The 23,792-nt window shown below is 44.6% G+C and overlaps 1 protein-coding gene across 1 annotated transcript in view; it reads left to right on the plus strand.

Annotated features, from left to right (window-relative positions):
• The window catches only part of SPECC1L (sperm antigen with calponin homology and coiled-coil domains 1 like), a 2,326,126-nt gene that overhangs the window by 2,252,759 nt on the left and 49,575 nt on the right, over positions 1–23,792 (plus strand). Inside the window, exon 14 of the mRNA XM_044068824.1 lies at positions 5,334–5,393. Within this exon, the coding sequence (XP_043924759.1) occupies positions 5,334–5,393 (60 nt within the window). The remainder of the gene's footprint in view (positions 1–5,333; positions 5,394–23,792) is intronic.

Raw genomic sequence — 23,792 nt, forward strand, 5'->3', positions numbered from 1 at the left:
AATGGAAATGGCAGGAGGATAATTCATTGAAACCAAACAAGAGGAGTTCCTTTCTGGAAGAGGATCAACTCCTTGCAAAGGAATGACTATGCTGAGCCGCAGAGCACCTTTCTTTCCCCATCTCTTCCTCCTTCCCCCTGACTACTATCTATCAGCTTTGCCTTCTGGCCCCAAACAGTCTCAGACAAATGGGTTCTGAGAATAATTTAGAGAAGATACCCTTTCATGGGAATTCCCCCACACTCATTAGAGCAGAATGAGCCATTTCCTCCAGTGCTTTATCACATGGCAGAAGCAGGGGTCATAGAATCAGTGGCTGCAGTACTCAAAGTCGAAGCTTTTTACACCAGAATCTTTTTGATACCAAAAAGGAGCACTCCTGCAGGCCAGTCCTAGATTTGTCCTTTCTGAACACATTTGAAAAAGTTCCAAAATTCAAAATGTTTACCTTACAGTTGATTCTAGCATTGCTTCCAGGCCAGTGTTTCATGGTGACTGTAGATTTCATGGGTGCTTGTCATTTTCCTGTTGCTCCCAATTTCAGTAAATTTTGAGTTTTGCTGTGTCTGGCTTACATTATCAGTTTTTTTGCATTAACCTTTGGTCTGTCTATTGCATTTCGAGTGTTTATAAAGTGTATGGCCCCATATTGCATTTCAAGTGTTTATAAAGTGTATGGCCCCAGTGGTTGCCTATTGCAGAATCCTGGGCATCCACATTTTTCCTTATTTAAACAACTTGTTGACATTTGCAGCTTCTGTATCCAGGTGCTTGGAGTCCTTAGACAAGATTATATCCCTCCTTTACTACCTGGGTGTCAGATTGAACCTTCAAAAATATTTCCTCACACCCTCTCAACAATTTTTTTCCTGGGGTGTTGGATAGACTCAGTAAAAAGGATACCCAGCAGGAAGACAAAGTTCTGACTTAGGGCATTTTCTTGGATTTATCTCTTCTAGATTTGGGCTCAGCAGGAAAGTTACTCAAAATTTGAGGCCTCGTGGCTTCAATTATCCTCATGATACCATTAACCAGACTGCACATGAGAACAATTCAGAGGTATTACAGTGGTGGTGGGGGGGGGGGCAACTGTTTCTGAATCTAAGACTTCCTTTGTCTTCAAATCCCAGTTCAGTCTGCCCAGAAATAATTTTAAGATTTTGTGTGGGTGTCCGTGTTCATAGTAGTTCAAATGCAAAGCATGTAGGGTCCTCAAGACACACCAAAGTGCATATGCATGAAAGAGATGTTGGCAGAGATTCATGTCTTAAAAGTTAATCATGACCTATGGACTCCAGGTCCTCTTCTAGTGGTCACAGACAGCACTACCATGATGTGGTACCTGAACAAGCAAGAGGGGGAGAGTACATGATCATATCCTGTTTGCCAGATGGCAGTGATTACCTGGGAGCAGGCTCTACAAATTTCTGTGACTCTTCAGACCTCATATATTCTGTCAGAGCAAAACACAGTGGCAGACAGACTAAGCAGATCCTGGACAAACCCTTATAAGTGGGAAGCTCCTTGTAGAGGTCTTCCAGGACTTGATACAGTTGTGTGGAACACCTCAAGGGGTGGGAGGCTGGCATAATGCTTAAGGTGCTTACATTATAGACACAAGGTGCAGAGTTTGATTCTCATTTGGCTAGGCTTAAAATGGCCCACAAGGGCAATTAGTCTAGTACTAATCTATGAACCTATAATAATATACCCTAACTACTCAAGTATATATGTTCACCTTCCTTCAAAACTGAGTGAAAAAATTCTGTTCAAGACGTCTTTGCAGCCATGTTTGGAAGACAGATGGTCTGTAATTCCCATGGTCGGGAATGTACCTGTATGCTTTTCCATTATTTCCAATGATTCCCAATGTACTTCTGAAGATTCAGAATGAATTACCAAAGATCATTTTGGTAACCCCCATTTTGGCCCAAGCAAAGCTGGTTCTTCCTTTTAATGGAATTGACCAACAGCAATTACTACAAGCTTCCTCATAGACTGGATCTGCTCACACAACATCAGGAGTGAATGGTACATAACTATTTAGAACAATTGCAACTGACAGCCTGTATATTCTATTTTGATACCTTTTGGCACTTGTTCCATGAGTATGTGCAGCAGGTATTTAAGAAGGCAAGAAAACCTGCAAGTAGAAAATCTTAACATTTACAAGTGGAAGAAGTTTTCTAGGTGGTGCATAGACAATAACAGAGTTTCTAAAAGGGTTTTGACCCGTCTAGTTTTGAATGTTTTTGTGAGCCTGTTCGAGATGCTTTGTCATAAGCTTCTATCAAAGTGCATCTTGCTGCCATCTCAGCTTGTCTGCCCATGGATCCCCCTTTTTCTTCTACTTTTGTGGTCAAGCAACTTATGAAAGGAATGTTGTATATGATATTTTCTCAAAAGCCAATTCCTCCTCCCCGGGATCTTAACTTTGTTCTGGAAATTTGACCTTACCTCCTTTTGAATTTGTCTGTCAAGCTGATTTACAGTTCATTACTTGGAAGACTGTTTTAGTCATTGCTGTGATGTCTGTTGTTCAGGTCTCTGAGCTGCAAGCTCCGAGTGTGTCAGCCCTTTCTGATTTTTCATATGTACATGGTTGTGTAATGAACTAATCCAACATTTATGTCTAAAGTTGTTTCTGAATTTACCTTGAATCAAGCCACCTATCAGCAGAGTTCTGTCCTGATCCAAAAAAAAAAAAAAAAGGGGGGAGAAAAGATTCTCTGTATCTTAGATGTTCACTGGCTGCTCAGGTACTGCCTTGACTGACAAGCCATCTAAGAATGCTGAACAGCTGATTGACTCGTATATGAGCTCTAAGAAAGGTCATCCTGTCACTAAGCAGCTGTCCACTGCTATTGTTTTCTGTTACTCTCACCTTGGTATATCTATTCCAGGCAAGGTCAAGACTCACTCGACTATTGTCTTATCCTCTCCAATGTTGTATTGGAAAGGGGTAAAACTCTAGAAGCATTCTAGAGACAGCATCTTGGTCCTGTGTGGCAGCACCCATCCACTGCCCCCTAGATTGTGCATAATGAGGTAGGTTTCATCCTGTTTGATTCAGTTATTGTTGGATTTATTTTTTTTTATCTGTAGTATTGTGATTAGTGCAAATTTACTGTTGCTAGATTATTCTGGCTTCAGGGACATTTATCTCCTCCTTTGTGGAAGTGAAAAAGCCTGAAGACTCGCTCAATGTGACAGCTGAAGGCTTACTGTCAGGATATGCTCAGGACTAAGCTGTCACAGGATGAGAGGAGGAGGGGGAGTCTGAGCTTTTGAAAGCTGCCCATTGCTGGGTTACCTTGACAGATAACCCAAAATGCCACTGAGGCAGCGAGGAATTTGAACATCTGCTGTTTCAAGTAAGTGGGACTTGTGTAACTCTACTTTACATTGTACTTATACATGCATATCTATGTACCGTACTTCCACTGCACTCAGATGTAAGCCCAGCATGCACCATACATGGTGCTTCACTCCTTTGTAATAACAGTATGCACTGTCTGCACTCAGATGTAAGAGCAGCATGCACCGTACATGGTGCTGCACTCCTTTGTGATAACAGCATGCACTGTCTGCGCTCAGATTTAAAAGCAGCATACACCGTACATGGTGCTGCACTTCTTTGTAATAACAGCATGCACTGTCTGCACTCAGACGTAAGAGCAGCATGCACCGTACATGGTGCTGCACTCCTTTGTAACAAAAGCGTGCACCGTTTGCACTCAGATGAAAGAGCAGCATGCACAGTACATGGTGCTGCACTCCTTTGTTATAAGAGCATGCATGGTCTGCACTCCGATGTAAGAGCAGCATGCACCATACATGGTGCTGCACTCCTTTGTAATAACAGTATGCACCATCTGCACTCGGATGTAAGAGCAGCATGTGCCATATATGGTGCTGCACTCCTTTGGAGCAACAGCATGCACTGTCTGCACTCAGATGTAAGAGCAGCAGGTACCGTGCATGGTGCTGCACTCTTTTGCAATAACAGTATGCACTGTCTGCACTCAGATGTAAGTGCAGCATGCACCATACATGCTGTTGCACTCCTTTGCAATAACAGCATGCACTGTCTGCACTCAGATGTAAGAGCAGCATGCACCATACATGGTGCTACACTCCTTTATAATAACCGCATACACTGTCTGCACTCAGATGTAAGTGCAGCATGCACGGTACATGGTGCTGCACTCCTTTGTAGTAACAGCATGCACTGTGTGCACTCAGATGAAAGAGCAGCATGCACCGTACATGGTGCTGCACTCCTTTGTAATAACAGCATGCACTGTACACACTCTTGATGTAAGAATATCGATGGTCTTGCTCTGCATGATGTTGCCTTCAGGTAGTACAGTGCTGTGTTCCTAATGTGGTGTTATCCTCTGATGATGATGTCCTCATGTAAAAGAATATCTGTCTACCCTGTGTGTCATTTCACTCAGGTACAAGAGTGCCATTTACTGTACACAAAAGTGCAGTCAGGTGTAAGAACTGCAAGTACTTGCTTTACATAACATTGCAATCACCTGTAGGAATACCCAGTTGCACTTAAATGTAAGACGTGAAACTATCCATTTTCTGTACATAGTGTTGTGTTGCTTTTACAGTGCTATTTGTAAATCAGGTACTGTTCTGCACTGTAATCCTGGCTTTGTATATAGTTATGATACTTTGTTCATGTGTGTCAACAGCATATACTGTTGTAATTTTAAATTTGTTTTCCAGGATAGATAATTAAGGCTGTATTCCTTGAACACAGTGAACTGAGATGGCTACACAGGCCATTTGTACATCTGTGTTGTTGAAATTCTTTCTAAAAATGTGTGTGTTGTGTTATGCTTTCTGTTCTTGTAATTAAACAGTTAAAAATGTAGACAGTTTTAATGGCGGGTAAATAAGTGGTCTTGCTGTACATATGGTAGAACAGATAGCACCAGTAACCCCATAAAATGTTATGTTAAGACAACTGGAGCAATTCTGTATAATACAGTGCAACTCGCTGTCTAAGCAGTGCCCAGATCCAAAGTAGATTCAGACAGAGAATCAGCACTGACAGCCCAGTACAGAAATGTTATTACAGAGTAAGGTTGTGTCTTTTGGTCTGCCATAAAATCTGCAGATGAGATTTCATATATAAAAAAGACTTCTATCCTCCCACATGCTCCTTATAGTAGATAATGTGTAGGCTGGGGCAGGATGGTGCTACAGTCCTGTATGTCTAGAGGGGAGTACATTATACTTGAAACTGTAGTAAGATTATACTATAAATCTCTAGGTCAGATGTGTTCACTTAATACACTACATTCCTTTTACAGAAGCGGAATTTCACCCTGGCCTTTCAGGCAGCTGAAAGTGTTGGTATCAAGTCCACATTGGTAAGTCCTGCTCAGAATCCCTCTTATTTATAATGTATATTTGTACTGTCCCCCGCACCCCAGTTCAAGGTACTTCAACCTCTAGGCAGATTGAACATGCAAACTGGATTCATGTTTATTTGTGATTCTGTGTAAATGTAAATACTGCTATTTTAGTGAAGTGAATGCATTAATATATCTGTAGTTCATAGAACACTGTGATGAACACTCCAAAATCAGGAAAAAGGTGAATTTGTTACGTGCATCCCTAGTGCAAGTCCCGATTTTAACTTAGCTCAGGTTGGCAAAGAATACAGACAGAAAGTAAAACAGCTCTACAAGGTGGTCTAACTTCATTCTGACACACTTTGTGCATGTTAGAGTGAAGTGTTTAACCATTAGTTTACGGAGGGGCATTTTATTTCTATCTGTTGTCTGTTTGACATCATTAAGTGTTTTTTTGGCAGTAAAACATTTCAGGTTCTTAAAGCTTTTTGTAGCTAGTAGTACATGCATCAGATAAAGCTCTGTGCACTACAGAGAGTTACAGTCATATAACCAGTTTATTATGTGTTCTCGATTTAGATGCCAAGATTCACCTTTCGAGCTTTGCTCTCAAGGAGAATTTCTTGGCATCCATGTCTTAAAACACACAAGCTGGTTATGATTGATCATGAATGCTGCTACATGCAAGTGTGCACAGTTCATAGGTGTGTACTAGACTAATGGCCCTGGAGCCTTTACAAGCCTAGCCCATAGGATTACCCTGACATAGTGCCACCTGACCTTAGTTCACAGTGCCTCTGTCAAGTAAAGCCACTGGAGTGAATTTTCGATTTCCCATCCACTCAGCAAGATTTCTCTTGAAGGGCCTCTCTTGAGGGCCAGTGAGGTGATCTGCTTGACATGTATGGGAAGTCTGTTCCAGATCAAGGGCAGTCTCTGGTTTATGAACCTGTCCCTCCAGCAAGTTCTGTTCATTGCAATAATGAGGTTGAGATCTCTGGAGTGTGTGGTGCGGAGGGATTGGAATTTCTTTAGATGTAGCATTTCTAACAGAGCTGGGTCAGACATGGCTTTGTAAGTCAAGCAGAGATCGCCTCTAAGGTAGGTTTAGTAACATTTATCGTTGTACTTGAAGGCTGATACTGAGATCATGCTTGAAACATTGGAATTTCAGTACAGTGTAAGGAAACGAGTGTGTCAGGAGGTGCGTAAAGCAAGGCCATTGCTCATTCCAGAGCTCTTGTGTTTGATGCCTAAGTTGATAAGTGGGAGTAAAGAAACAAAGACACTACTCCAAACAATATGTGATGATCATTAATAGATTGCTTTTGCAGTTGCATGAATTGTATGGGTTATAGCTAGCAAAGGATATGACAACCTGCCACCAGCCAAAAGCCTTCAGTGCATCTTTCACATGCCCTAACCACTGAAGAGCTTGAGAACATCTGTATAAAGTCCGTGGTTAGTGCACCAAGCCTTCAGAGCTCTATTGCAGTCGAAGTGCTGTCTCCCTGTTGGTAGAGTGTTCAACAGTCAACTAGTGTTTTCTCCAAGGCTGGGCAGGAAAGTTCCATTTTGGGGAAAACCTTCCATTTTTACTCATTTTCTGAGGAAGTATTTACTATTTTTATAAAGAAAATTGTATTTCTAAAGTAAGGAATGTATTGTAGTGGTTGTCTCTAGAAAAAAAAAACTTGTAAAAGTTAATTTTTGGTTAACTTTGCCTTATAGTGAAAAACTCTTTTAAAACATTTTTTGGAGTAAAAATTCTTTTTTGTGCAAAAATATTGATAAGGGCTTGTACTAATAGTTTTGGGGTATCACTAAATCGTTTACCTTAAAAGTGCAATTCCTATCAGGAGGTTCACCAGTTTTTCCAGGCTCTGTTACCTGCTTAACACAGTCTTCGGTGTTAACCATGGAGCAGGCTTTGTGCTTTTTCATTCTTCTCTCCTCCATCTGCAAAAATAAAAACGTTTCATGGGAGTCTTTGTTAGTCAGGCTGGCTTCCTTACTGCACAAACCACTGATGAGTGACTCTGCTGTGGCTAAATCAGGTGCTTTGGACTTCTTATCTTCTCTTAATCCCACTGGTGTTGCTTCTCGAGAACATGCTAAGGACTGGGAGTTAGGCACATCATGTGCTGCTGTTGGGTTGTCCTTGTCAGGCAAGGGAGGACCACTCAGAGGAGGGAACGGGTGATTCTTTACAGCAAGGCTAACCTACAGTGCCTGATTCCTAGCGAAGAGCCCCATGCTGGAGTCAGTCATTTTCTAGGAGGTCTCCTAGAAAAAGAAAACCAAGTTAGGCATATCCATCCTCCTGTTTCACTGAGGATAGACAGTGAATTCTGGCTGGATTTTGCCAAGTTCTTATTTCAGGCCTTTAATTATTTAAGTTTTAATTCCGTCCTGAGTTTTAAAAGAAATAGACGATTGCGATTCTCAGTCAGAAGAGCAGGAATTGGACTGGGAATGTGATTCTCCAGTGTGTATGTCCCAGAAAGGGGAATACTTTTCTGAAACTAAAACCAGAGTGAAATAATTGTTTCAGTGGGAATAGTATGGACTCCCAGTATCCCAACAAAATAGGATGTATTGCAGCTGGAATTTCCTTAGCCTGCAGCTTTTCCTCCTGTGCTTTCAGCTTTAGAGGATGTTTTCTTGACAGCCTGCAGCATTGACAGTCAGTTGTCTGCTCCTGACTTCTCTTGAATTCTATAAGGTTCCTCAGACCCACAAATATCAGTTTTCTTTTTTTTTTTCCTTTCACAAACACCTTTGTTGAATTATCTCATGTGACATAGGCAAATTTACATTGATATAAAAGTAATCAAACTATATTAACGTAACATAAATGTTACTTCACATAGACAAATATCTGATGTTGTGTAGTCCAATTTCACCTTCATTTTTACGTATGGGTTCAGAGCTGATCCTCTGCTCCGACTCGGCCGATTTATAAGCTCGAAGACTTCTGGTTGGCTCGTGGCTAAGCAGGTATCCCGTAGTGCACCAGTACAAACCCCAGATCTCGTTTGCTGCATCGACGAGTTTGGTTGTGTTTCTCTTGGCTCTGGTTAAGTGTTAACTTTTTTCTTGCTTACATTGTTTAAAATCTTGGTCAAAGATATATTAGTTTAGTGCAATTGTTGTTGCATTAGTATTTGTTAGTGTATGTTATTAATTCTTAGGTAATTAGCTCCTTTGCACCCTTTGGTGCAAGCGTGGGCATTGGGCCTGTTAATGTGTTAATGTGCTTTGTGGTATCCTGTGTACCAGTTTTCTTACTTATGGTTAGTGTGGATAGCTTGATAATGCTAGCGTTTTTTTTCCAGTCTACTTTTTTGTAGAGCAGTTTTGGTTTTTGGCGGTTATCCGCTGGTGTTTTTTCTTACAGTTGTGGAGTTTGTTGTTTGTAACTCCAGTTCCAACTTCCTCTGTTAATCTTTAACAGATTCAAGGTTTTTTTCTGTGTGAAAGGTTTTTCTGTGTGTGTGTGAATTTTCGCTGGTCTGTTTAAGTTAGAAGACCTAGCTGTCCCTTTCCTGTCTGGACTAGGCCATTTTAGTTAGAGGACCCTAGTCCTCGTGGTGTTTCTTCCTCCTTCAGGGCTAGGCCTGTTTAAGTTAGAGGACCTAGTCCTCCCTTTTACTTCTCTTCTCTTCTCCTTTCGTCTGTGTGTATGTCTAATGCAGTTAAGGAGCACAAGCCTTCGGGCTTCAAGAAATGCATGAAGTGCTCCCAAAAAATGTCATTGGATTTTCATGGTCTATGTGTCTGTTGCTTAGGGGCCATCCATTTGCAAGAGACTTGCTTGTTTTGCCATGCCTTCTTCCCTGAGTGTTACAGGAGAAAAGGAGCAAGTTAATTCTAAAGGGTCTGTTAAAGCCTTCCTTTGAGGAAGCCTTGTCTAGCTCTTCCTCTTCTTCCAAGTCCACTAACTCTGCATAGTCCAAGTCTTCGAAAAGACCTTCTCCGGCACCGGCTGGTGACTCAGAGCCACCTCCTAAAGTGGCAAAATCGGCCTCATCGGCTCCACTGCCTTCGGAGCCGACTGAGAGCAACATTGTGGTGACAGGGTCGGATCCTAGTTTGTCGGAGCCGACCACTGAATTTATGGAACCTGCTATTCCTCTAAGATCAAGATCTCTGACTATGTCCTTCAGGTCTTCCTGGAGCCTTTCGGATGAAGATATGGAGAGGGTGGTTCTAAGACTGCTGAAGTCATCTGCTCTATCTAAATTGTTGTCGGCTCCGACCCAGTCGGTTCTGGAGCCTATGAAACCTGTTATACCCTCGATTGTTATTCCTCCTCCAAGCCAAGCTGGTTTGTCAGAGTCAGAGGGCTTGGTGCCATTGGTGGAACCCTCGGCTCCAGCTCCACTTGCGGTTGCTTCGGAGCCAAGCTATGCTCCAGCACCTTCGGTGTCTGTTGTGTCCAGGGGTCGAAGCTCTCCGGTCGGCGCCAATAGGGAAGGTTGGAATTGGTCTTCGGTTCCGAGTGCCCCTCTCAGCGCTTTGGCTAGGGTGAGTTCGGACCCTGCGTCTATCTCGGAGCCGATAGCTCTGGTGCCTATGGCATCCTTTGTCTCTTCAGAGCAGGAGAGGTCCTCGGAGCTGGAGAGGTCAGCATTCGAGATGGTGAGGAGCATACTGTCCAAGTCACCAGTTGCCACCAAGGGTACCAGCTTTCTCCCCCCCTAGAGCACCCACTTTGGTCTCAGCCCCTACTCTCTCCGGAGACAACAGAAACCCTCAGCCTCAGGAGCCACCGGCTGGTGGCCCCCACTCTTCCTTCACCTCCCCAGAATGTCCTTCTGAGGTGCGCCCCAGGAAGAAGACATGCAAGAGGAAGCATGTTGACTCCCAGGATGAGTCTTTGACATCTGACACTGACCTCGAGGAGTCAGAAGAATTCCCCAAGTCGTCCTCTGATGATGTCTCCTTCGTGGACATCCTGGAGATTCTTAAGCAGAGGTGCAGCTGGCCCACTGTTAACCCTTCTGATGAGGAGTCTGTGTACCTGAAGGCTTTCGGGTGTCAACCTTCTTCCTCTTGGGTGTCTCCACCTTTTGACGAACTGATGGATTTAGTTAGTCGAAAGGTGTGGGATACTCCCGATGCCGTGGAGCCATCCCCTAGGAGACCCAACAAGTTTCTTTCTGCCCCTCCAGATAAGAATTTTTGTCCAAAAGTGTCCCCGTAGATGCCATGGTGGTGGCGGCGGTCACTAAGAAGGAGCTTGCTGAGACGACTTCTGTCCATCTGCCAAATAAGGAGTCTCGACACATGGACAGGTATGGGAAGCGTGTCTTCAGTTCAGTGGCTTTTACTCTTCGATCATTTAACTATCTCACTCACTTCACGCGATTGCAGATGGATCTCCTTAAGGAGTTGGGAGATTCTATACAGGGTACATGTACTGAGGGAGTCCCTGACAAGATTTCTGCTCAGTTGTCCACACTAAATTCTATAGTTAAACCTCCATACGGCTTATTTCTTATGCAGCTGATGGAGCGAGTAGAGCAGCAGGTTCAGGAGTTGCCCTAAGGCGTCACTACTGGATGCGCTTGTGTAATTTTGCGGAACCGTTCAAATCTACTTTCATCAACGCCCCTTTTGATGGTTCCTCATTGTTTGGAGCTAAGGTGAAGGACACACTCACTCGGTGTGAGCAAGAAGGAAAGATGCTCTCTGCCATGGGAGTATGATTTACTGCTCCCTCTTGACCATACCCTAAAGGTCAAAGAGGCGGTAAAATGTGGTTCAAGAAGTCCCAGAGGGTCCTTTCGGACCAACAGGGTGAACCCTCCAGAAGCAGAGGAGGAGGAGGAAATGGGAGACATCGCCCTAGAGGCAGGGGCAGCCCACAATACCAACAAGGTTGTGATTCCTTTTGGGGACGGCCTTATCCGCGTTCCTGATATGGGGCCGACTGCATTTCTCTGGGGCCAGTCGGTGGTCGTATTTCTTTGTATCCAGAAGCCTGGCTAAGTATAACCCAAGACAAGTGGGTACAAAGAGTTGTTACCAGAGGCTATATCATACCCTTTTCCCTTCCAACATTTGTTCCCAAGAAGATCCCATATGTACCACCCAATCTCAGGGATCAGGCAACTGTGGAGCTCAACAAGTGGCTCTTAAAAGGAGTCATCCAACCCATCCCAGCCGACCAGATAGGATCCGGAACTTACTCCAGGTTCTTTTTAGTCCCAAAATGAACAGGAGACTGGAGGCCAATATTGGAACTCAGCAGATTAAACAAATCCATGAGGAAGGACAAGTTTCAGATGGTAACACTGCAGTCGATACTCCCTTTGTTAGGGAAAGACTATTGGATGTGCTCAGTAGATCTCCAGGATGCCTACTACCATATAAAAATGGGCAAGGTGTCCAGGAGCTATCTACGCTTCCGGCTGGGAGCCAGTCACCATCAGTTTCGTGCTCTGCCGTTTGGTCTCACCACAGTCCCCAGGGTGTTCACCAAATGCTTGGCAGCAGTGACAGCTCACCTGAGATGTCAGGGATTCCAGGTGTTTCTGTACTTGGACGACTGGCTCCTGACCGCCACCACCAGGCATCTACTTCTCCAAAACAGGGATGCCACTATTCAACTTTGTGCTCAATTAGGGATCTCCATAAATTGGGAAAAATCTGCATTATTGCCCTCTCAATCTGTGAATTTTATAGGCGCAGAGGTAGACACAGTGAACATGACAGCTCATCTTCCTGCCGAAAGGGCACAAAATTTAAGCTTTCAAATTCAACGCTTTCTCCCATTGCAGAAGGTCAAAGCAAAGTGGGTTCTTCAGCTCCTCGGGACTATGGCATCCACCATCCTATTAATACCATTAACCAGGTTGCACATGAGAGTTCTCCAGTGGCTTTGGTTTTCCCAATGGTCCTTCCAATATCTTCCGCTGAATCACCCTATTCTGCTGATGGAATCATGCAAGGAGGACCTCCTTTGTTGGATAGCACCCAGACAGTTGACGACGGGTGCCCCCTTTGTTCCTGCCCAAACCATTGCCACGGTGACCACAGATGCCTCCCAAATTGGGGGGGGGGGGGCATTATCTCGGCAGGACTATCCAAGGCACATGGCAAGAACACGAGTTTCACCTGCATATCAGTGTTCTGGAGATGAGGGCAGTGCTCCTGGCGTTCCAAGCACTTCAAGACCTTCTTCCTCTAGGGACTATTGCGATACAAACAGACAACATGTCGGTAGTGTAGTATATCAACAAACAGGGCGGTACCAGATCTTACCCACTCTGTCGAGAGGCCATGTGAGTTTGGGAATGGGCGATTTCTTCCAAGCGCTTTCTGGTAGCAACGCACATCCTAGGGATGATCAACGTGATAGCCGACAAGCTCAGTCGGGCGATCCTACTGCCTCACGAGTGGTCTCTGAAACATGAAACAGCGGAACAGATTTTCCGCAAATGGGGCAGCCTTGCTGCGACCTTTCTGCCAGTCCAGTCAATGCCAAATGCAGCAGCTATTTTTCCCTCATTCCCCATCCGGGGGAGACACCCAGAGACGCTCTAGTTCACGAATGGTCCCTGGGTCTTCTGTATGCTTTTCCTCCATTTCCTCTCATTTCCAAAGTGATTCAGAAAGCCAGACTGCTGGGATGCAAGTTAATCCTCATTGCTCCTTACTGGCCTCATCAGGTTTGGTTCCCCTTCCTCGAGCCTCTTCTCCTGGACGATCCTTGGATTCTGGACCCAGCTCCAGATCTTTTGACTCACATGTCAGGGTCACTACATCCCTTGAATCACATGCTCAAATTGACAGCGTGGCTGCGCCAGTTCCATCTCTAGTCAGGCTTCATGATGTATCTGCCTCACTGTCACATATCCTTATGTCCTCTCATAAACCTTCAACTAGGAGAATATATGGCAGTAAATGGAAACGTTTTTCTGTTTGGGCACAGAAAATGAATGTCGATCCCTACACTGCTTCTATCCCTGTAATTTTGGAATTTTTCTCGGAGCTTTTTCAGCAAGGATCTGCCGCTGCCACTATCAGAGTTCAATTGGCGGCTGTTTCTCATTTCCATTTAGGATTTCCAGACACCAATTTAATGTCTCATAAGCTATGCAAGACCTTTTTGAAAGGAGCCACTCTGGTTAAGGCCACCTCTTCAAGAACTTGTGGCTTCTTGGGATTTAAATTTTGTATTGTCCAAACTTAACATCTTCCCCGTTTAAACCTTCTCACTCATCCTCATTGAAATTTTTGTCTTGGAAGATTTTGTTTTTGGTGGCTATCACATCTGCTAGACTGGTATCGGAGTTACAAGCCTTATCTGTTAAGCCAACTTATTAGATCTTTCATAAAGACAGGGTCTCACTGTCTCTCTAACCCTCCTTTATTCCCAAAGTTTGTTCTCACGCCACCTTAAATCAATCCATAGAACTCCCAGTTTTTTCCGTAATCACTGTAATGCAGCTGAATTTCGGTTTCATCAGCTAGTCGTTCATAGACAGCTACGTTTTTATTTGCATCGGACCAAGGAGTTTAGGAAATCCTTTTCTGATTTTAGATTGGGCTTACCAGTTTCTAAAGTGACACTATCTAATTGGATTTTCAGTTGCATAGTCTTTGTCTACAATTCGGAGGGCAGACCTTTACCCTCCAAGATCAAGGCTCATTCTACCAGGTCTCTGTCTACATCTGCAGCCATTAAAGCCAGGGTCCCACTTGATAATATTTGTGCAGCAGCTACGTGGGATACCCCTCACACTTTTATTACACATTACAAATATGAATTTAGCTTCCAGGGCTAGAGCATCCTTTGGCTCCACGGTGCTCAGGAGTATTTTCCAGTGAGCCACCCAAGAATAAGGCGCTAGGGGCGCTGTCCCATATGTAAAAATGAAGATGAGATTGGACTACACAATATAAAGAAGTTATGTACTCACCATAACGTTCCATGTTGGTAGTCCATCTCACCCTTCATTTTTACCAACCCGCCCTCCTGCCCCCATCCTGGAAGAATCTGGAGGTATTAATAGTTTGGTTATATTTGGTTGGAGACCCTTTAGTATTGGTTTGTCTTTATCATTATTTCTTCTCATGAGCGGCAAACAAGATCTTGAGGTTTGTACTGGTGCACTATGGGATACCTGCTTAGCCACGAGCCAACCAGAAGTCTTCGAGCTTATAAATCGGCCGAGTCGGAGCCGAGGATTGGCTCTGAACCCATAAGTAAAAATGAAGGGGGTGAGATGGACTACCAACATGGAATGTTATGGTGAGTACATAACTTCTTTTTTTCTAATCCCAAATCAAACTCTGCAGTTATTCTGTTGCGAACCATCTTGTGAATGTTAACCATATCCCTTCTGAGAAAGATGAGAAAACCTTTGATATTTTTGGGAATAAAGTATATTTCTCTACTTTAGCTTTCAGAGTTCTGAATTGTCAGGCTCATATCTCAAAATACCAGCTTGCTTCTTTTGAAATATGAGAATGCTAACTGATCACCTTTCTTTTTCAGAAATTAGAACATATCTGCATTCTTTAATAGCTTTCACAGGTAGCCAAACAGTTTAAAATGTTCTAAAACTGTACTGATGTTTTATCTAGAGCAGCTGCTGTAGATGTGTTATGAAAAGATTTGCTTGGTTGTGTTCACAAAATTTACCAGTAGATGTCAAAACTGTGATTTTGAATTCTGCCCTGTGTAGAGAGGTATTGTTCGGCCCCTCTTCAGTTGAGGTTCATAAAAGATGTGATGAAAGAGGGAAGATCATTCAGAGGGGTGACTCAGGCTTTTCAACACTTTTTTCCAAAGTGTAATGGGACCGTTCCTTCCAATTTGGTATCCTTTTATAGGAAACAAAATAAACATTTCTGCAAAGTACAGGTGAACACATTTTTAGAAAATGACAGACCCAAAAAAAAAAAGAAAGGAGCAGCCTCTCAGAACCAAGCTGTCCAAAAAGATAGACTTCATTGTCTCCTCAGGTGTTTTCCCCTTCCCACCCTGACACTCCACTAAAGCTTTCCCAAAGTGTAGGTCTTCATTTTCCTCAGTGGCATCGGATAACGTCAAGACACGTGGATTCTGAGAATCATTCAGTAAGGTTACATTTGGCATTGATAGTCTGTTCTTCCTTTTCATGTTGTTCCTCTTCATCCTTTAATGCAAATTTCTCAGTTTCATCCGGTCCTGGAACAGATGCTGTCTCTGGGATTCATAGAACCAACTTCCCCAAAACAAACAGGAAAGGGATTTTATTCAAGAATCTTTTTAGTGCCATCTTAGCATGGATAAGTGTAATTATAGGTCCATTAAAGCCTGTGAGTGTAGCTGTCAGTCTGGGGTAGTTGCTCCTATTAGGAGGGTTAAACTTCAATGTTAAGTTGTCTATCTCGCCTTCATTCTTGCTGGATGGGTTCGGAGCCGACCTCGGCTCCGACTCGGCCACTCTAAAAGCTCGAGAGTTGGTTCCACCGGCTCGAGGCTCCCCTTATATCCCACAATGCTAGGCGAGAGTTACCTCAGATCTCGTTTGCCGCTACAGCTTCGAGGTTGGTTGTTTCTACCGGTTCCTGGTGAGTACTATTTTTCTTGTGAAAATTAGCCTTTAAAAACCCCTTTAAGTTAATATTTTTACTTAGTTAGTGTAGATTAGAAAACTTTTTCTCCCTACCCAAAAAAATTTCCGTTTCTTTCCCCAAGAACCTTTGGTTCTTCCCTTGGGCCTATAGGCCTTCCCTTCCCTAGTGGAGTGTGTGTGTTTTTTGTAGTTTTAAATTACTAGTATTACTACTAAATTTTTTGTGTTAACCTGACAGGGTATAACTTGTGTGTTTGTGTGGGTGTTTGTGTACACTTGTCAGACAAAATGTCTAAAGAAGCAAAGGTCTCCGGATTCAAGAAGTGTGATGCGTGCTGTCAGAAAATGTCTCTGACAGACGCTCACACTTCTTGTGTCTATTGTCTGGGGCCTTTGCACCTGCAGGACTCCTGTGCTGTGTGCCATGGCTTCAGCCCCAGGGTCCTGCAGGAAAGAAAAAATAAATTGATTCTTAGAGGCTTACTGAAGCCAGAGGATTCCCTGTCTGTTTCAACAGGGAAGCCCTCTAAGGCATCTAGGTCTTCGGCTCCGGCTTCTGAGCCGAGACCTCAGGTTTCTCAACCTTTGCCTTTATCGGCTCCGGCTGGAGCCGATAAATCTCAGTCCACAGTTTCTGTGGCTCCCTCGGCTCCGACCGGAGCCGAGGTTATTGAAGTTCCCATGTCGGCTCCGACCAGACCCTCGGAGCCGACAACTAGGAAGAGGTCCAGGTCACCATCTCTTGGCTCCGTTCATTCGGCTCCAGGATCTCCCCTGCTGTCTGAACGGAGCCAAAGGTCTCACTCCTCTAGGTCATCGAGGCTGTCGGATCATGACCTTCAGAGGGTAGTGAGTCGACTACTTAAGTCCGAGGCACTAGCCCAGATGCTTCAGAGCCCGACTCATCAGTCGATGCCTGCCCCGGTCCATCAACAATTTCCTCCTTCGACTCTCTTGAGTTCGGAGCCGGGTCGCGTCGGAACCGAGACTGTGATTACGTCGGAGCCGATACAATTGTCTTCGGCTCCGTTTTCTTCTTTGGAAGAATCTCGGCGCCGGACTTCCCTCGTCGGCTCCGAGGGGGTGAGTGGCATCGGACCCTTGTCCGACCCCCCCTCTCCCTCTCGGGGCTTCGGCGCTGGTGAGTTCGGCTCCGACATCGGCCTCGGAGCCATCACTGTCGGTGCCGAGGGGGGTTCTTAGCTCTTCGGAGCGGGGACCTCTGGCTCTGCGTGACAGGGGTGCATTCGAGGTCATGCGGAGTGTGTTAGAGCCTGGCTCTACTCCACAGTCGGCTCCGTCCTCCCCTCCCTCTATGCTGCCTCAGGGTAAGTCGACTCACTCCCTCATCCCGGACCGCAGAGAGCCAGCTCCTCAGGAGCCCCCTGTGGGGATTTCATCCTCTTCCGAGGCCTCTCCTGATTTGGCAGAAGAGCCCCCTCGGAAGAGGATGTGTAAGAGGAAACACATTGACTCACCTGAGACCATCACGCTAGACACAGATTTGGATGATTCTGAGGGTTCCCCCCGTTCCCCTTCTGAAGATGTCTCATTTGCAGACATTCTGGAGATCCTGAAACAGAGGGGAAATTGGCCAGCCCTCAACCCTTCGGAGGACGAATCTGTGTATCTTGAGGCGTTTGGCTCTCGTCCTTCCACCTCCTGGGTGTCCCCTCCCTTCGACCCCCTCATGCAGGTGATTGCTAAGAAGGCATGGACGGCTCCTGATTCAGTGGACCCCACTCCCAGGAGACCCTCTAAGTTCATCACAGCTCCAGCAGACAAGCAATTTTTAACAAAAGGAGTTTCTGTGGATGCTATGGTGGTAGCTGCTGCCACAAAGAAGGAACTGGCTGATCCTTCAGTACCTGTCCATCCACCTAACAAGGAATCGAGGTCCATGGATAGGTACGGGAAGCGGATGTTCTCCTCAGCGACATTTACCATGCGTTCGCTGAACTACCTGTGCCATTTCACTCGTCTTCAAAGGGACTTGATCAAGGAAGCGAGTGAAATGTTAAAGGATCCTACAGCTGCAGGTTTCCAAGACAAGATGAACACGCAGCTGGCTACCCTTAATTCCATATCCAACTCCTCCATGCGCCTCCTTTCTTATGCGGCTGATGGAGCGAGCAGAGCCGCAGGGACAGGTGTGGCCTTACGTAGGCACGCCTGGATGCGGCTATGCAATTTTGCGGACCCTTTCAAGACGTCTTTCACGAACTCCCCTTTTGATGGATCATCTCTCTTTGGTCCTCAAGTGAAAGAAACCCTGACTAGGTGCGAGACTGATGGCAAGACCCTTTCTGCCATCGGAGTTCGACTCCTTCCAGGCCTTACCCCAAAGGCCAGAAGGGTGGAAAGATGTGGTTCCGTAAACAATCTCAAGGGACTTCGCCTGACGACAGAGTCGCTTTCCTACCAAAGGCAGAGGTGGGAATAACAATGGTAGACGTCGCCCTAGGGGCAGGGGGGGTCCGCAGAACCAGGGCAATCGGGAAGCCTTCCCTGACAAGCCCTTTCAGCATCCCTGAGGTGTTGCCCGACTGCCCATCTTCGGAGGCAGTCGGGGAAGATTGTCACTGTACCCAGAAGCCTGGCTATCCCTGACTCAAGACAAATGGGTACAGTCCATCATTTCAAGGCTATTCTATCCCCTTTCTTCGCTTTCCAAATCAGTCAAAAAACTCCCTTCCAGATGTTCCACCCGCTCAAAGGGATCTAGCAGCTTTGGAAATTTCAAAACTGCTTGCAAAACGAGCAATTCAGCCAGTGCCAGCAGACCAACAAGGATCCGGAATCTACTCAAGGTTCTTTTTAGTTCCAAAGAAAACAGGGGACTGGAGACCGATATTGGATCTCAGTGTCTTGAACAAATCAGTCAAGAAAACAAGATTTCGGATGGTCACGCTGCAATCCATCCTTCCCCTTTTGGGCAAAGGAAACTGGATGTGCTCTATAGACCTTCGGGATGCGTACTATCACATAAAAATGAACAGACGCTCCAGAAGATTCCTCCGCTTTAGGCTGGGAACCAGTCATTTTCAGTTCAGGGCCCTGCCCTTTGGTCTCACCACTGCCCCCCGGGTGTTTACCAAATGCATGGCAGTGGTAGCTTCTCACCTGAGACGACAAGGATTCCAGGTGTTTCCATATTTGGACGACTGGCTCCTCACAGCTCCCACCAAGCATCTCCTTCTGATGGCCAGAGATTATACTTTTCGCATTTGTCAAAAACTGGGTATTTCAATAAATTGCGAAAAGTCTGTTTTGTCGCCTTTGTCGTACTATTACCTACATAGGCTAAATCTAGATACTATAAACATGTCTGCAAGGCTAACACATCAAAGGATATCAGACATTCACAAATTGGTATCACTCCTTCTCAACAACAACAGAATCAAAGCCAGGTTAGTTCTAAAGGTGTTGGGAATTATGGCAGCGCCATACCTCTCCTTCCATTAGCCAGATACCACATGCGGATCCTTCAGTGGATGCTTTTACTCAATGGTCATACCAGGAACTTCCAATGTCTCACACCATTGTGATCACGCAGGCGTGCAAAAGCATCTCATGTGGTGGATGTCTTCCCCAGCTCCTGTCGGAAGACCCTTTGTTCCACCTCCTCCGGTTGCTACACTGACAACGGATGCCTCCCTGATCGGGTGGGGGGGGCATTATCAGGGCAGGACAGTCCAGGGCACATGGCAACCAAACGAATGCCACTTGCACATAAATGTTCTGGAGATGAGAGCAGTGCTTTTAGCGTTGCAAGCCCTTCAAGACTCTCTTCCCTTGAACAATTGCAATCCAGACAGACAATATGTCTGTAGTGTGGTACATCAACAAACAAGGCGGAACCAGATCATACCCCCTGTGTCGAGAAGCACTCAGACTGTGGCAATGGGCGATTTCTTCTCAGCGTTTTCTGATAGCAACGCACATCTCCGGAAGTCCAATCATATTATGGACAAGTTGAGCAGAGCTATTCTCATGCCTCACGAGTGGTCTCTGAAAGACTCTGTAGTGAGAGAAATTTTTCTCAAGTGGGGTCAGCCTTGCTGCGATCTTTTTGCTACTCCCCAAAACAGCAAGTGCAGAGAATATTTCACTCTATTCCCTTTACCAGGCCAACCCAGCAGAGACGCTCTAGTCCAAGTTTGGCCCCGGGGACTTCTGTATGCATTTCCTCCTTTCCCACTGATCTCTCAAGTAATTCAGAAAGCTATCGCTCAGAAGGCCTCCTTGATCCTCATTGCTCCTTACTGGCCTCGACAAGTGTGGTTCCCCTTTCTACATCGTTTTCTCTTGGAGCGACCTTGGAATCTGGAACTAGTTCCAGATCTTTTGATCCATCAGTCGGGTCAGTTTCATCGCTCCCTCCCCTCTCTGAACCTCACTGCTTGGTTCCTCCAGTTCCAACCGTAGCCAGGCTTCCTCAATTATCTCACTCTGTTAGAGATATATTGATAGCTTCCCATAAATCTTCCACTCGAAAGATTTATTTGAGTAAGTGGAAACGCTTCTCATATTGGGCACAAGGAAAGGACATAGATCCTTTCACCGCTTCCATCCAACTAGTCCTTGATTTTCTAGCTGAACTCTTCCATGCAGGTTCATCTCCATCTACACTTAAGGTTCAATTGGCAGCTATTTCTAACTTCCATGTGGGTATTTCTGAATCTGCCCTAATGTCCCACAAACTTTGCAAAGCCTTTTTGAAAGGAGTTTTTCTTCTCAGACCTCCTATAAGAAATCCTCCTTCTCCTTGGGACCTAAATTTAGTTCTTGCTTCTTTGATTCTTTCCCCTTTCGAACCTGCAGCTTCCTGCTCCTTGAAATTGTTATCATGGAAAACTCTTTTTCTGGTAGCTATTACATCAGCTAGAAGAGTTTCAGAGCTTCAAGCACTCAGTTGTCGCCCTCCTTATCTTTTGTTTCATAAGGACAGAGTATCCTTACGAACTAACCCGTCCTTTTTGCCTAAGGTGGTCTCGACATCAAATCTAAACCAAAGCATTGACCTCCCTGTCCTTTTTCCAGAGTATTCCAATAGGTCTGAACAAAAATTACACTGCCTGGATGTTCATCGTCAATTGAGGTACTACTTGGATAGAACAAAACAATTCAGAAAATCTGATCAGCTGTTTGTCTCCTATGCGGAAAGCAGAAAGGGACTTTCAGTTTCAAAGGTATCATTATCCAGATGGCTAACATCCTTGATTTCCCTGGTATATGAAATTAGACAACAAAATTGCCTAATAAACCTAAAGCCCATTCCACCAGAGCTTTGGCTACTTCTTTAGCCTTCCAAGACAGACTGCCTATTGACACCATTTGTGCAGCGGCTACTTGGGCTACTCCTCACACTTTTATTTCTCATTATAAGTTGGATTTAGCTTCTAGGCATAGAGCTAATTTTGGTTCCACTGTTCTCAGGAGTCTGTTCCGTTAGGCCACCCGGGACAAGGTGCTAGGACGGTCCCATCCAGCAAGAATGAAGGCGAGATAGACAACTTAACATATAGAAGTTATGTTCTTACCATAACGCTCCATGTTAGTTGTCTTCTTCGCCTTCTTCTTGCCCCACCCTCCTTCCCCTGGCCTGGACAGACCTAGAGGAGTTGTGATCGTGACCTCTCTTTCTACCACCTCTTTCTTAGGCATATGCTGTTGTGCATATTTCCTGGATCAGGATGTAGGTCACCCTTCTTCTTCCTGTTATTAGAGGTGGACTCTGTTTTAGAATGATTCTGTTACTATTATAAGCTGGGGTTAGCTTACAAACGAGATCTGAGGTAACTCTCGCCTAGCATTGTGGGATATAAGGGGAGCCTCGAGCCGGTGGAACCAACTCTCGAGCTTTTAGAGTGGCCGAGTCGGAGCCGAGGTCGGCTCCGAACCCATCCAGCAAGAAGAAGGCGAGAAGAAGACAACTAACATGGAATGTTATGGTAAGAACATAACTTCTATTTATTTGAAGATGTACATAGTTTTGTGTGTGTATATTACATTAATTAGGTTATAGGGGGTGTTCTACGGTATGTTAGTTTTTTTGTTTGAGGGCTTTCATTAAAACAAAAAAAGATGTGACATAGGTTCAAATGGAATATGACAAGAAGCAACTGCATAAAAGGTCAACCTGCCAGATATTAGAGTATTCATGTAACACAAAAGCTGAAACTAGGCATTTTAAAGAAAGCTGTTCTACATAACGTGGAAGTAACTTCTCATCATTATGGCAATACTTTCCATGTTCTTTTAACATTAATGATTTCACAGGTATATACAAAAAAGAAAGAGTCATGAACTATACTAAGAAATGCAAAGTGACAATAGCTATGCTACAGAAGACACGTTTGGAAAGAACTGAACATGTGAATTTGATAAAGAAAGGTTTTCAGGGTGGTTATTCAGTGGAATATCTGGAGCAAAGGAAAAGAGGAGTACTTGTAGTAATAGCAAGAGGAGCTCCAGTAGTGATAGAACAGGATAAAGAAGTAATGGTAGAGTTGTAGTACTAAGGGGCTACTGGCAAGGGAGGAGGATTACACTGGCATGTATTTGTATTCCACCTAAAACTGCTTTAATGGAGCTTAAGACGATTCTGGGAGAAATGATCATCTTTCATCAGGGAGTATTACTTATAGGTGGGGACTGGAATTTGATTTGCAGCAGTGAAGATGTATCTGGGGGTCCAGAAGGGAAAATATAACAAGAGAGGGTAGATTTTTGAAGAAATTTATGAAAATATTTTGTGTGGAAGATGTGAATTCAATAGTACGAGCTTTAGAGAATTTGCATATTGTTATCATGATTGGTGCCAAAGCTACGGACTTAAACTAAATGCAAAAAAAATGCGTTATCATTCCTTTCGGCAAAGGGTAAGTCCCTGCAAATTACAGGGTTAGCGGTACCCCCCTTAGCTCAAATCCTGATGAGAGTTTTGGGAAGACAGGTTGATACCAACCTTAACTTCAATCACCATGTGTCCACAGTGGTAAGGAAGGCCTTCTATGTTGCACATCTCATAAGTAAGGGCATCGCATCCAGAGCTAAGGATGTTATAACTCCCCTGTACTCATCCCTCATCAGACCACCAATAGAATACAATGCTGCCTTCTGTATGTACCTCAGCAGCTGGAGAGACCTCAGAGTTTTCTCACCAAGAAAGTTTTGGGCCTTCAGCACATAACTTACATAGAAAGACTGAAGGCCCTGTCACTGTACTCTATATCTTATAGGCTGCTGAAAGGAGATTTGTGCCTGACCTACAGAGCAGTCTCAGACCCTGCCCTAATGGAAGTGTTGCACATCCGCAAGTCAAATGGGAGAAGATTCACTTGTTCTAGGATATTAAAGAGGACATGCTGGAGAGACAGATATGTCTCCCAGAGATTGCCACTCCTCTGGAACAAACTCCCAGTTCACATAAAACAAAGCTCCTTAAGGACCATATTTAAATGTAACTTAAACAACTGGATGGGAGACTGTAAATTTACCCTGGGGGTGTCACCTATGTCCCTCTTGGATAAGGGCAGTTGGTGCTGATCAGACACTCACTGCAAATATAGACCATACATCTTGGCCAGTAAGGGAACAAGGGTATAACATGGCTAGGCTTATAAAGGCCCTTAATAGCCTAGTAACCTCCTATGAACCTGTTCCCCAAGGTACAAAACCTGGGCTAGGTTAGACAGAAATTATATTTTAAAGGAACATGTGAATTTAATTGAAAGTTTTAAATCACATCCAATAACTATTTCAGATTGTTTTCCAATAATACAACTGCAGGGTAATGGGAAAAAATGAAACACTGGTGCTTCCCCACTTAACT

The sequence above is a fragment of the Protopterus annectens genome, chromosome 4.part0 (assembly GCF_019279795.1).
Source record: "Protopterus annectens isolate FY-2018-M chromosome 4.part0, PAN1.0, whole genome shotgun sequence".
In the NCBI taxonomy this organism is placed as follows: Eukaryota; Metazoa; Chordata; order Ceratodontiformes; family Protopteridae; genus Protopterus; species Protopterus annectens.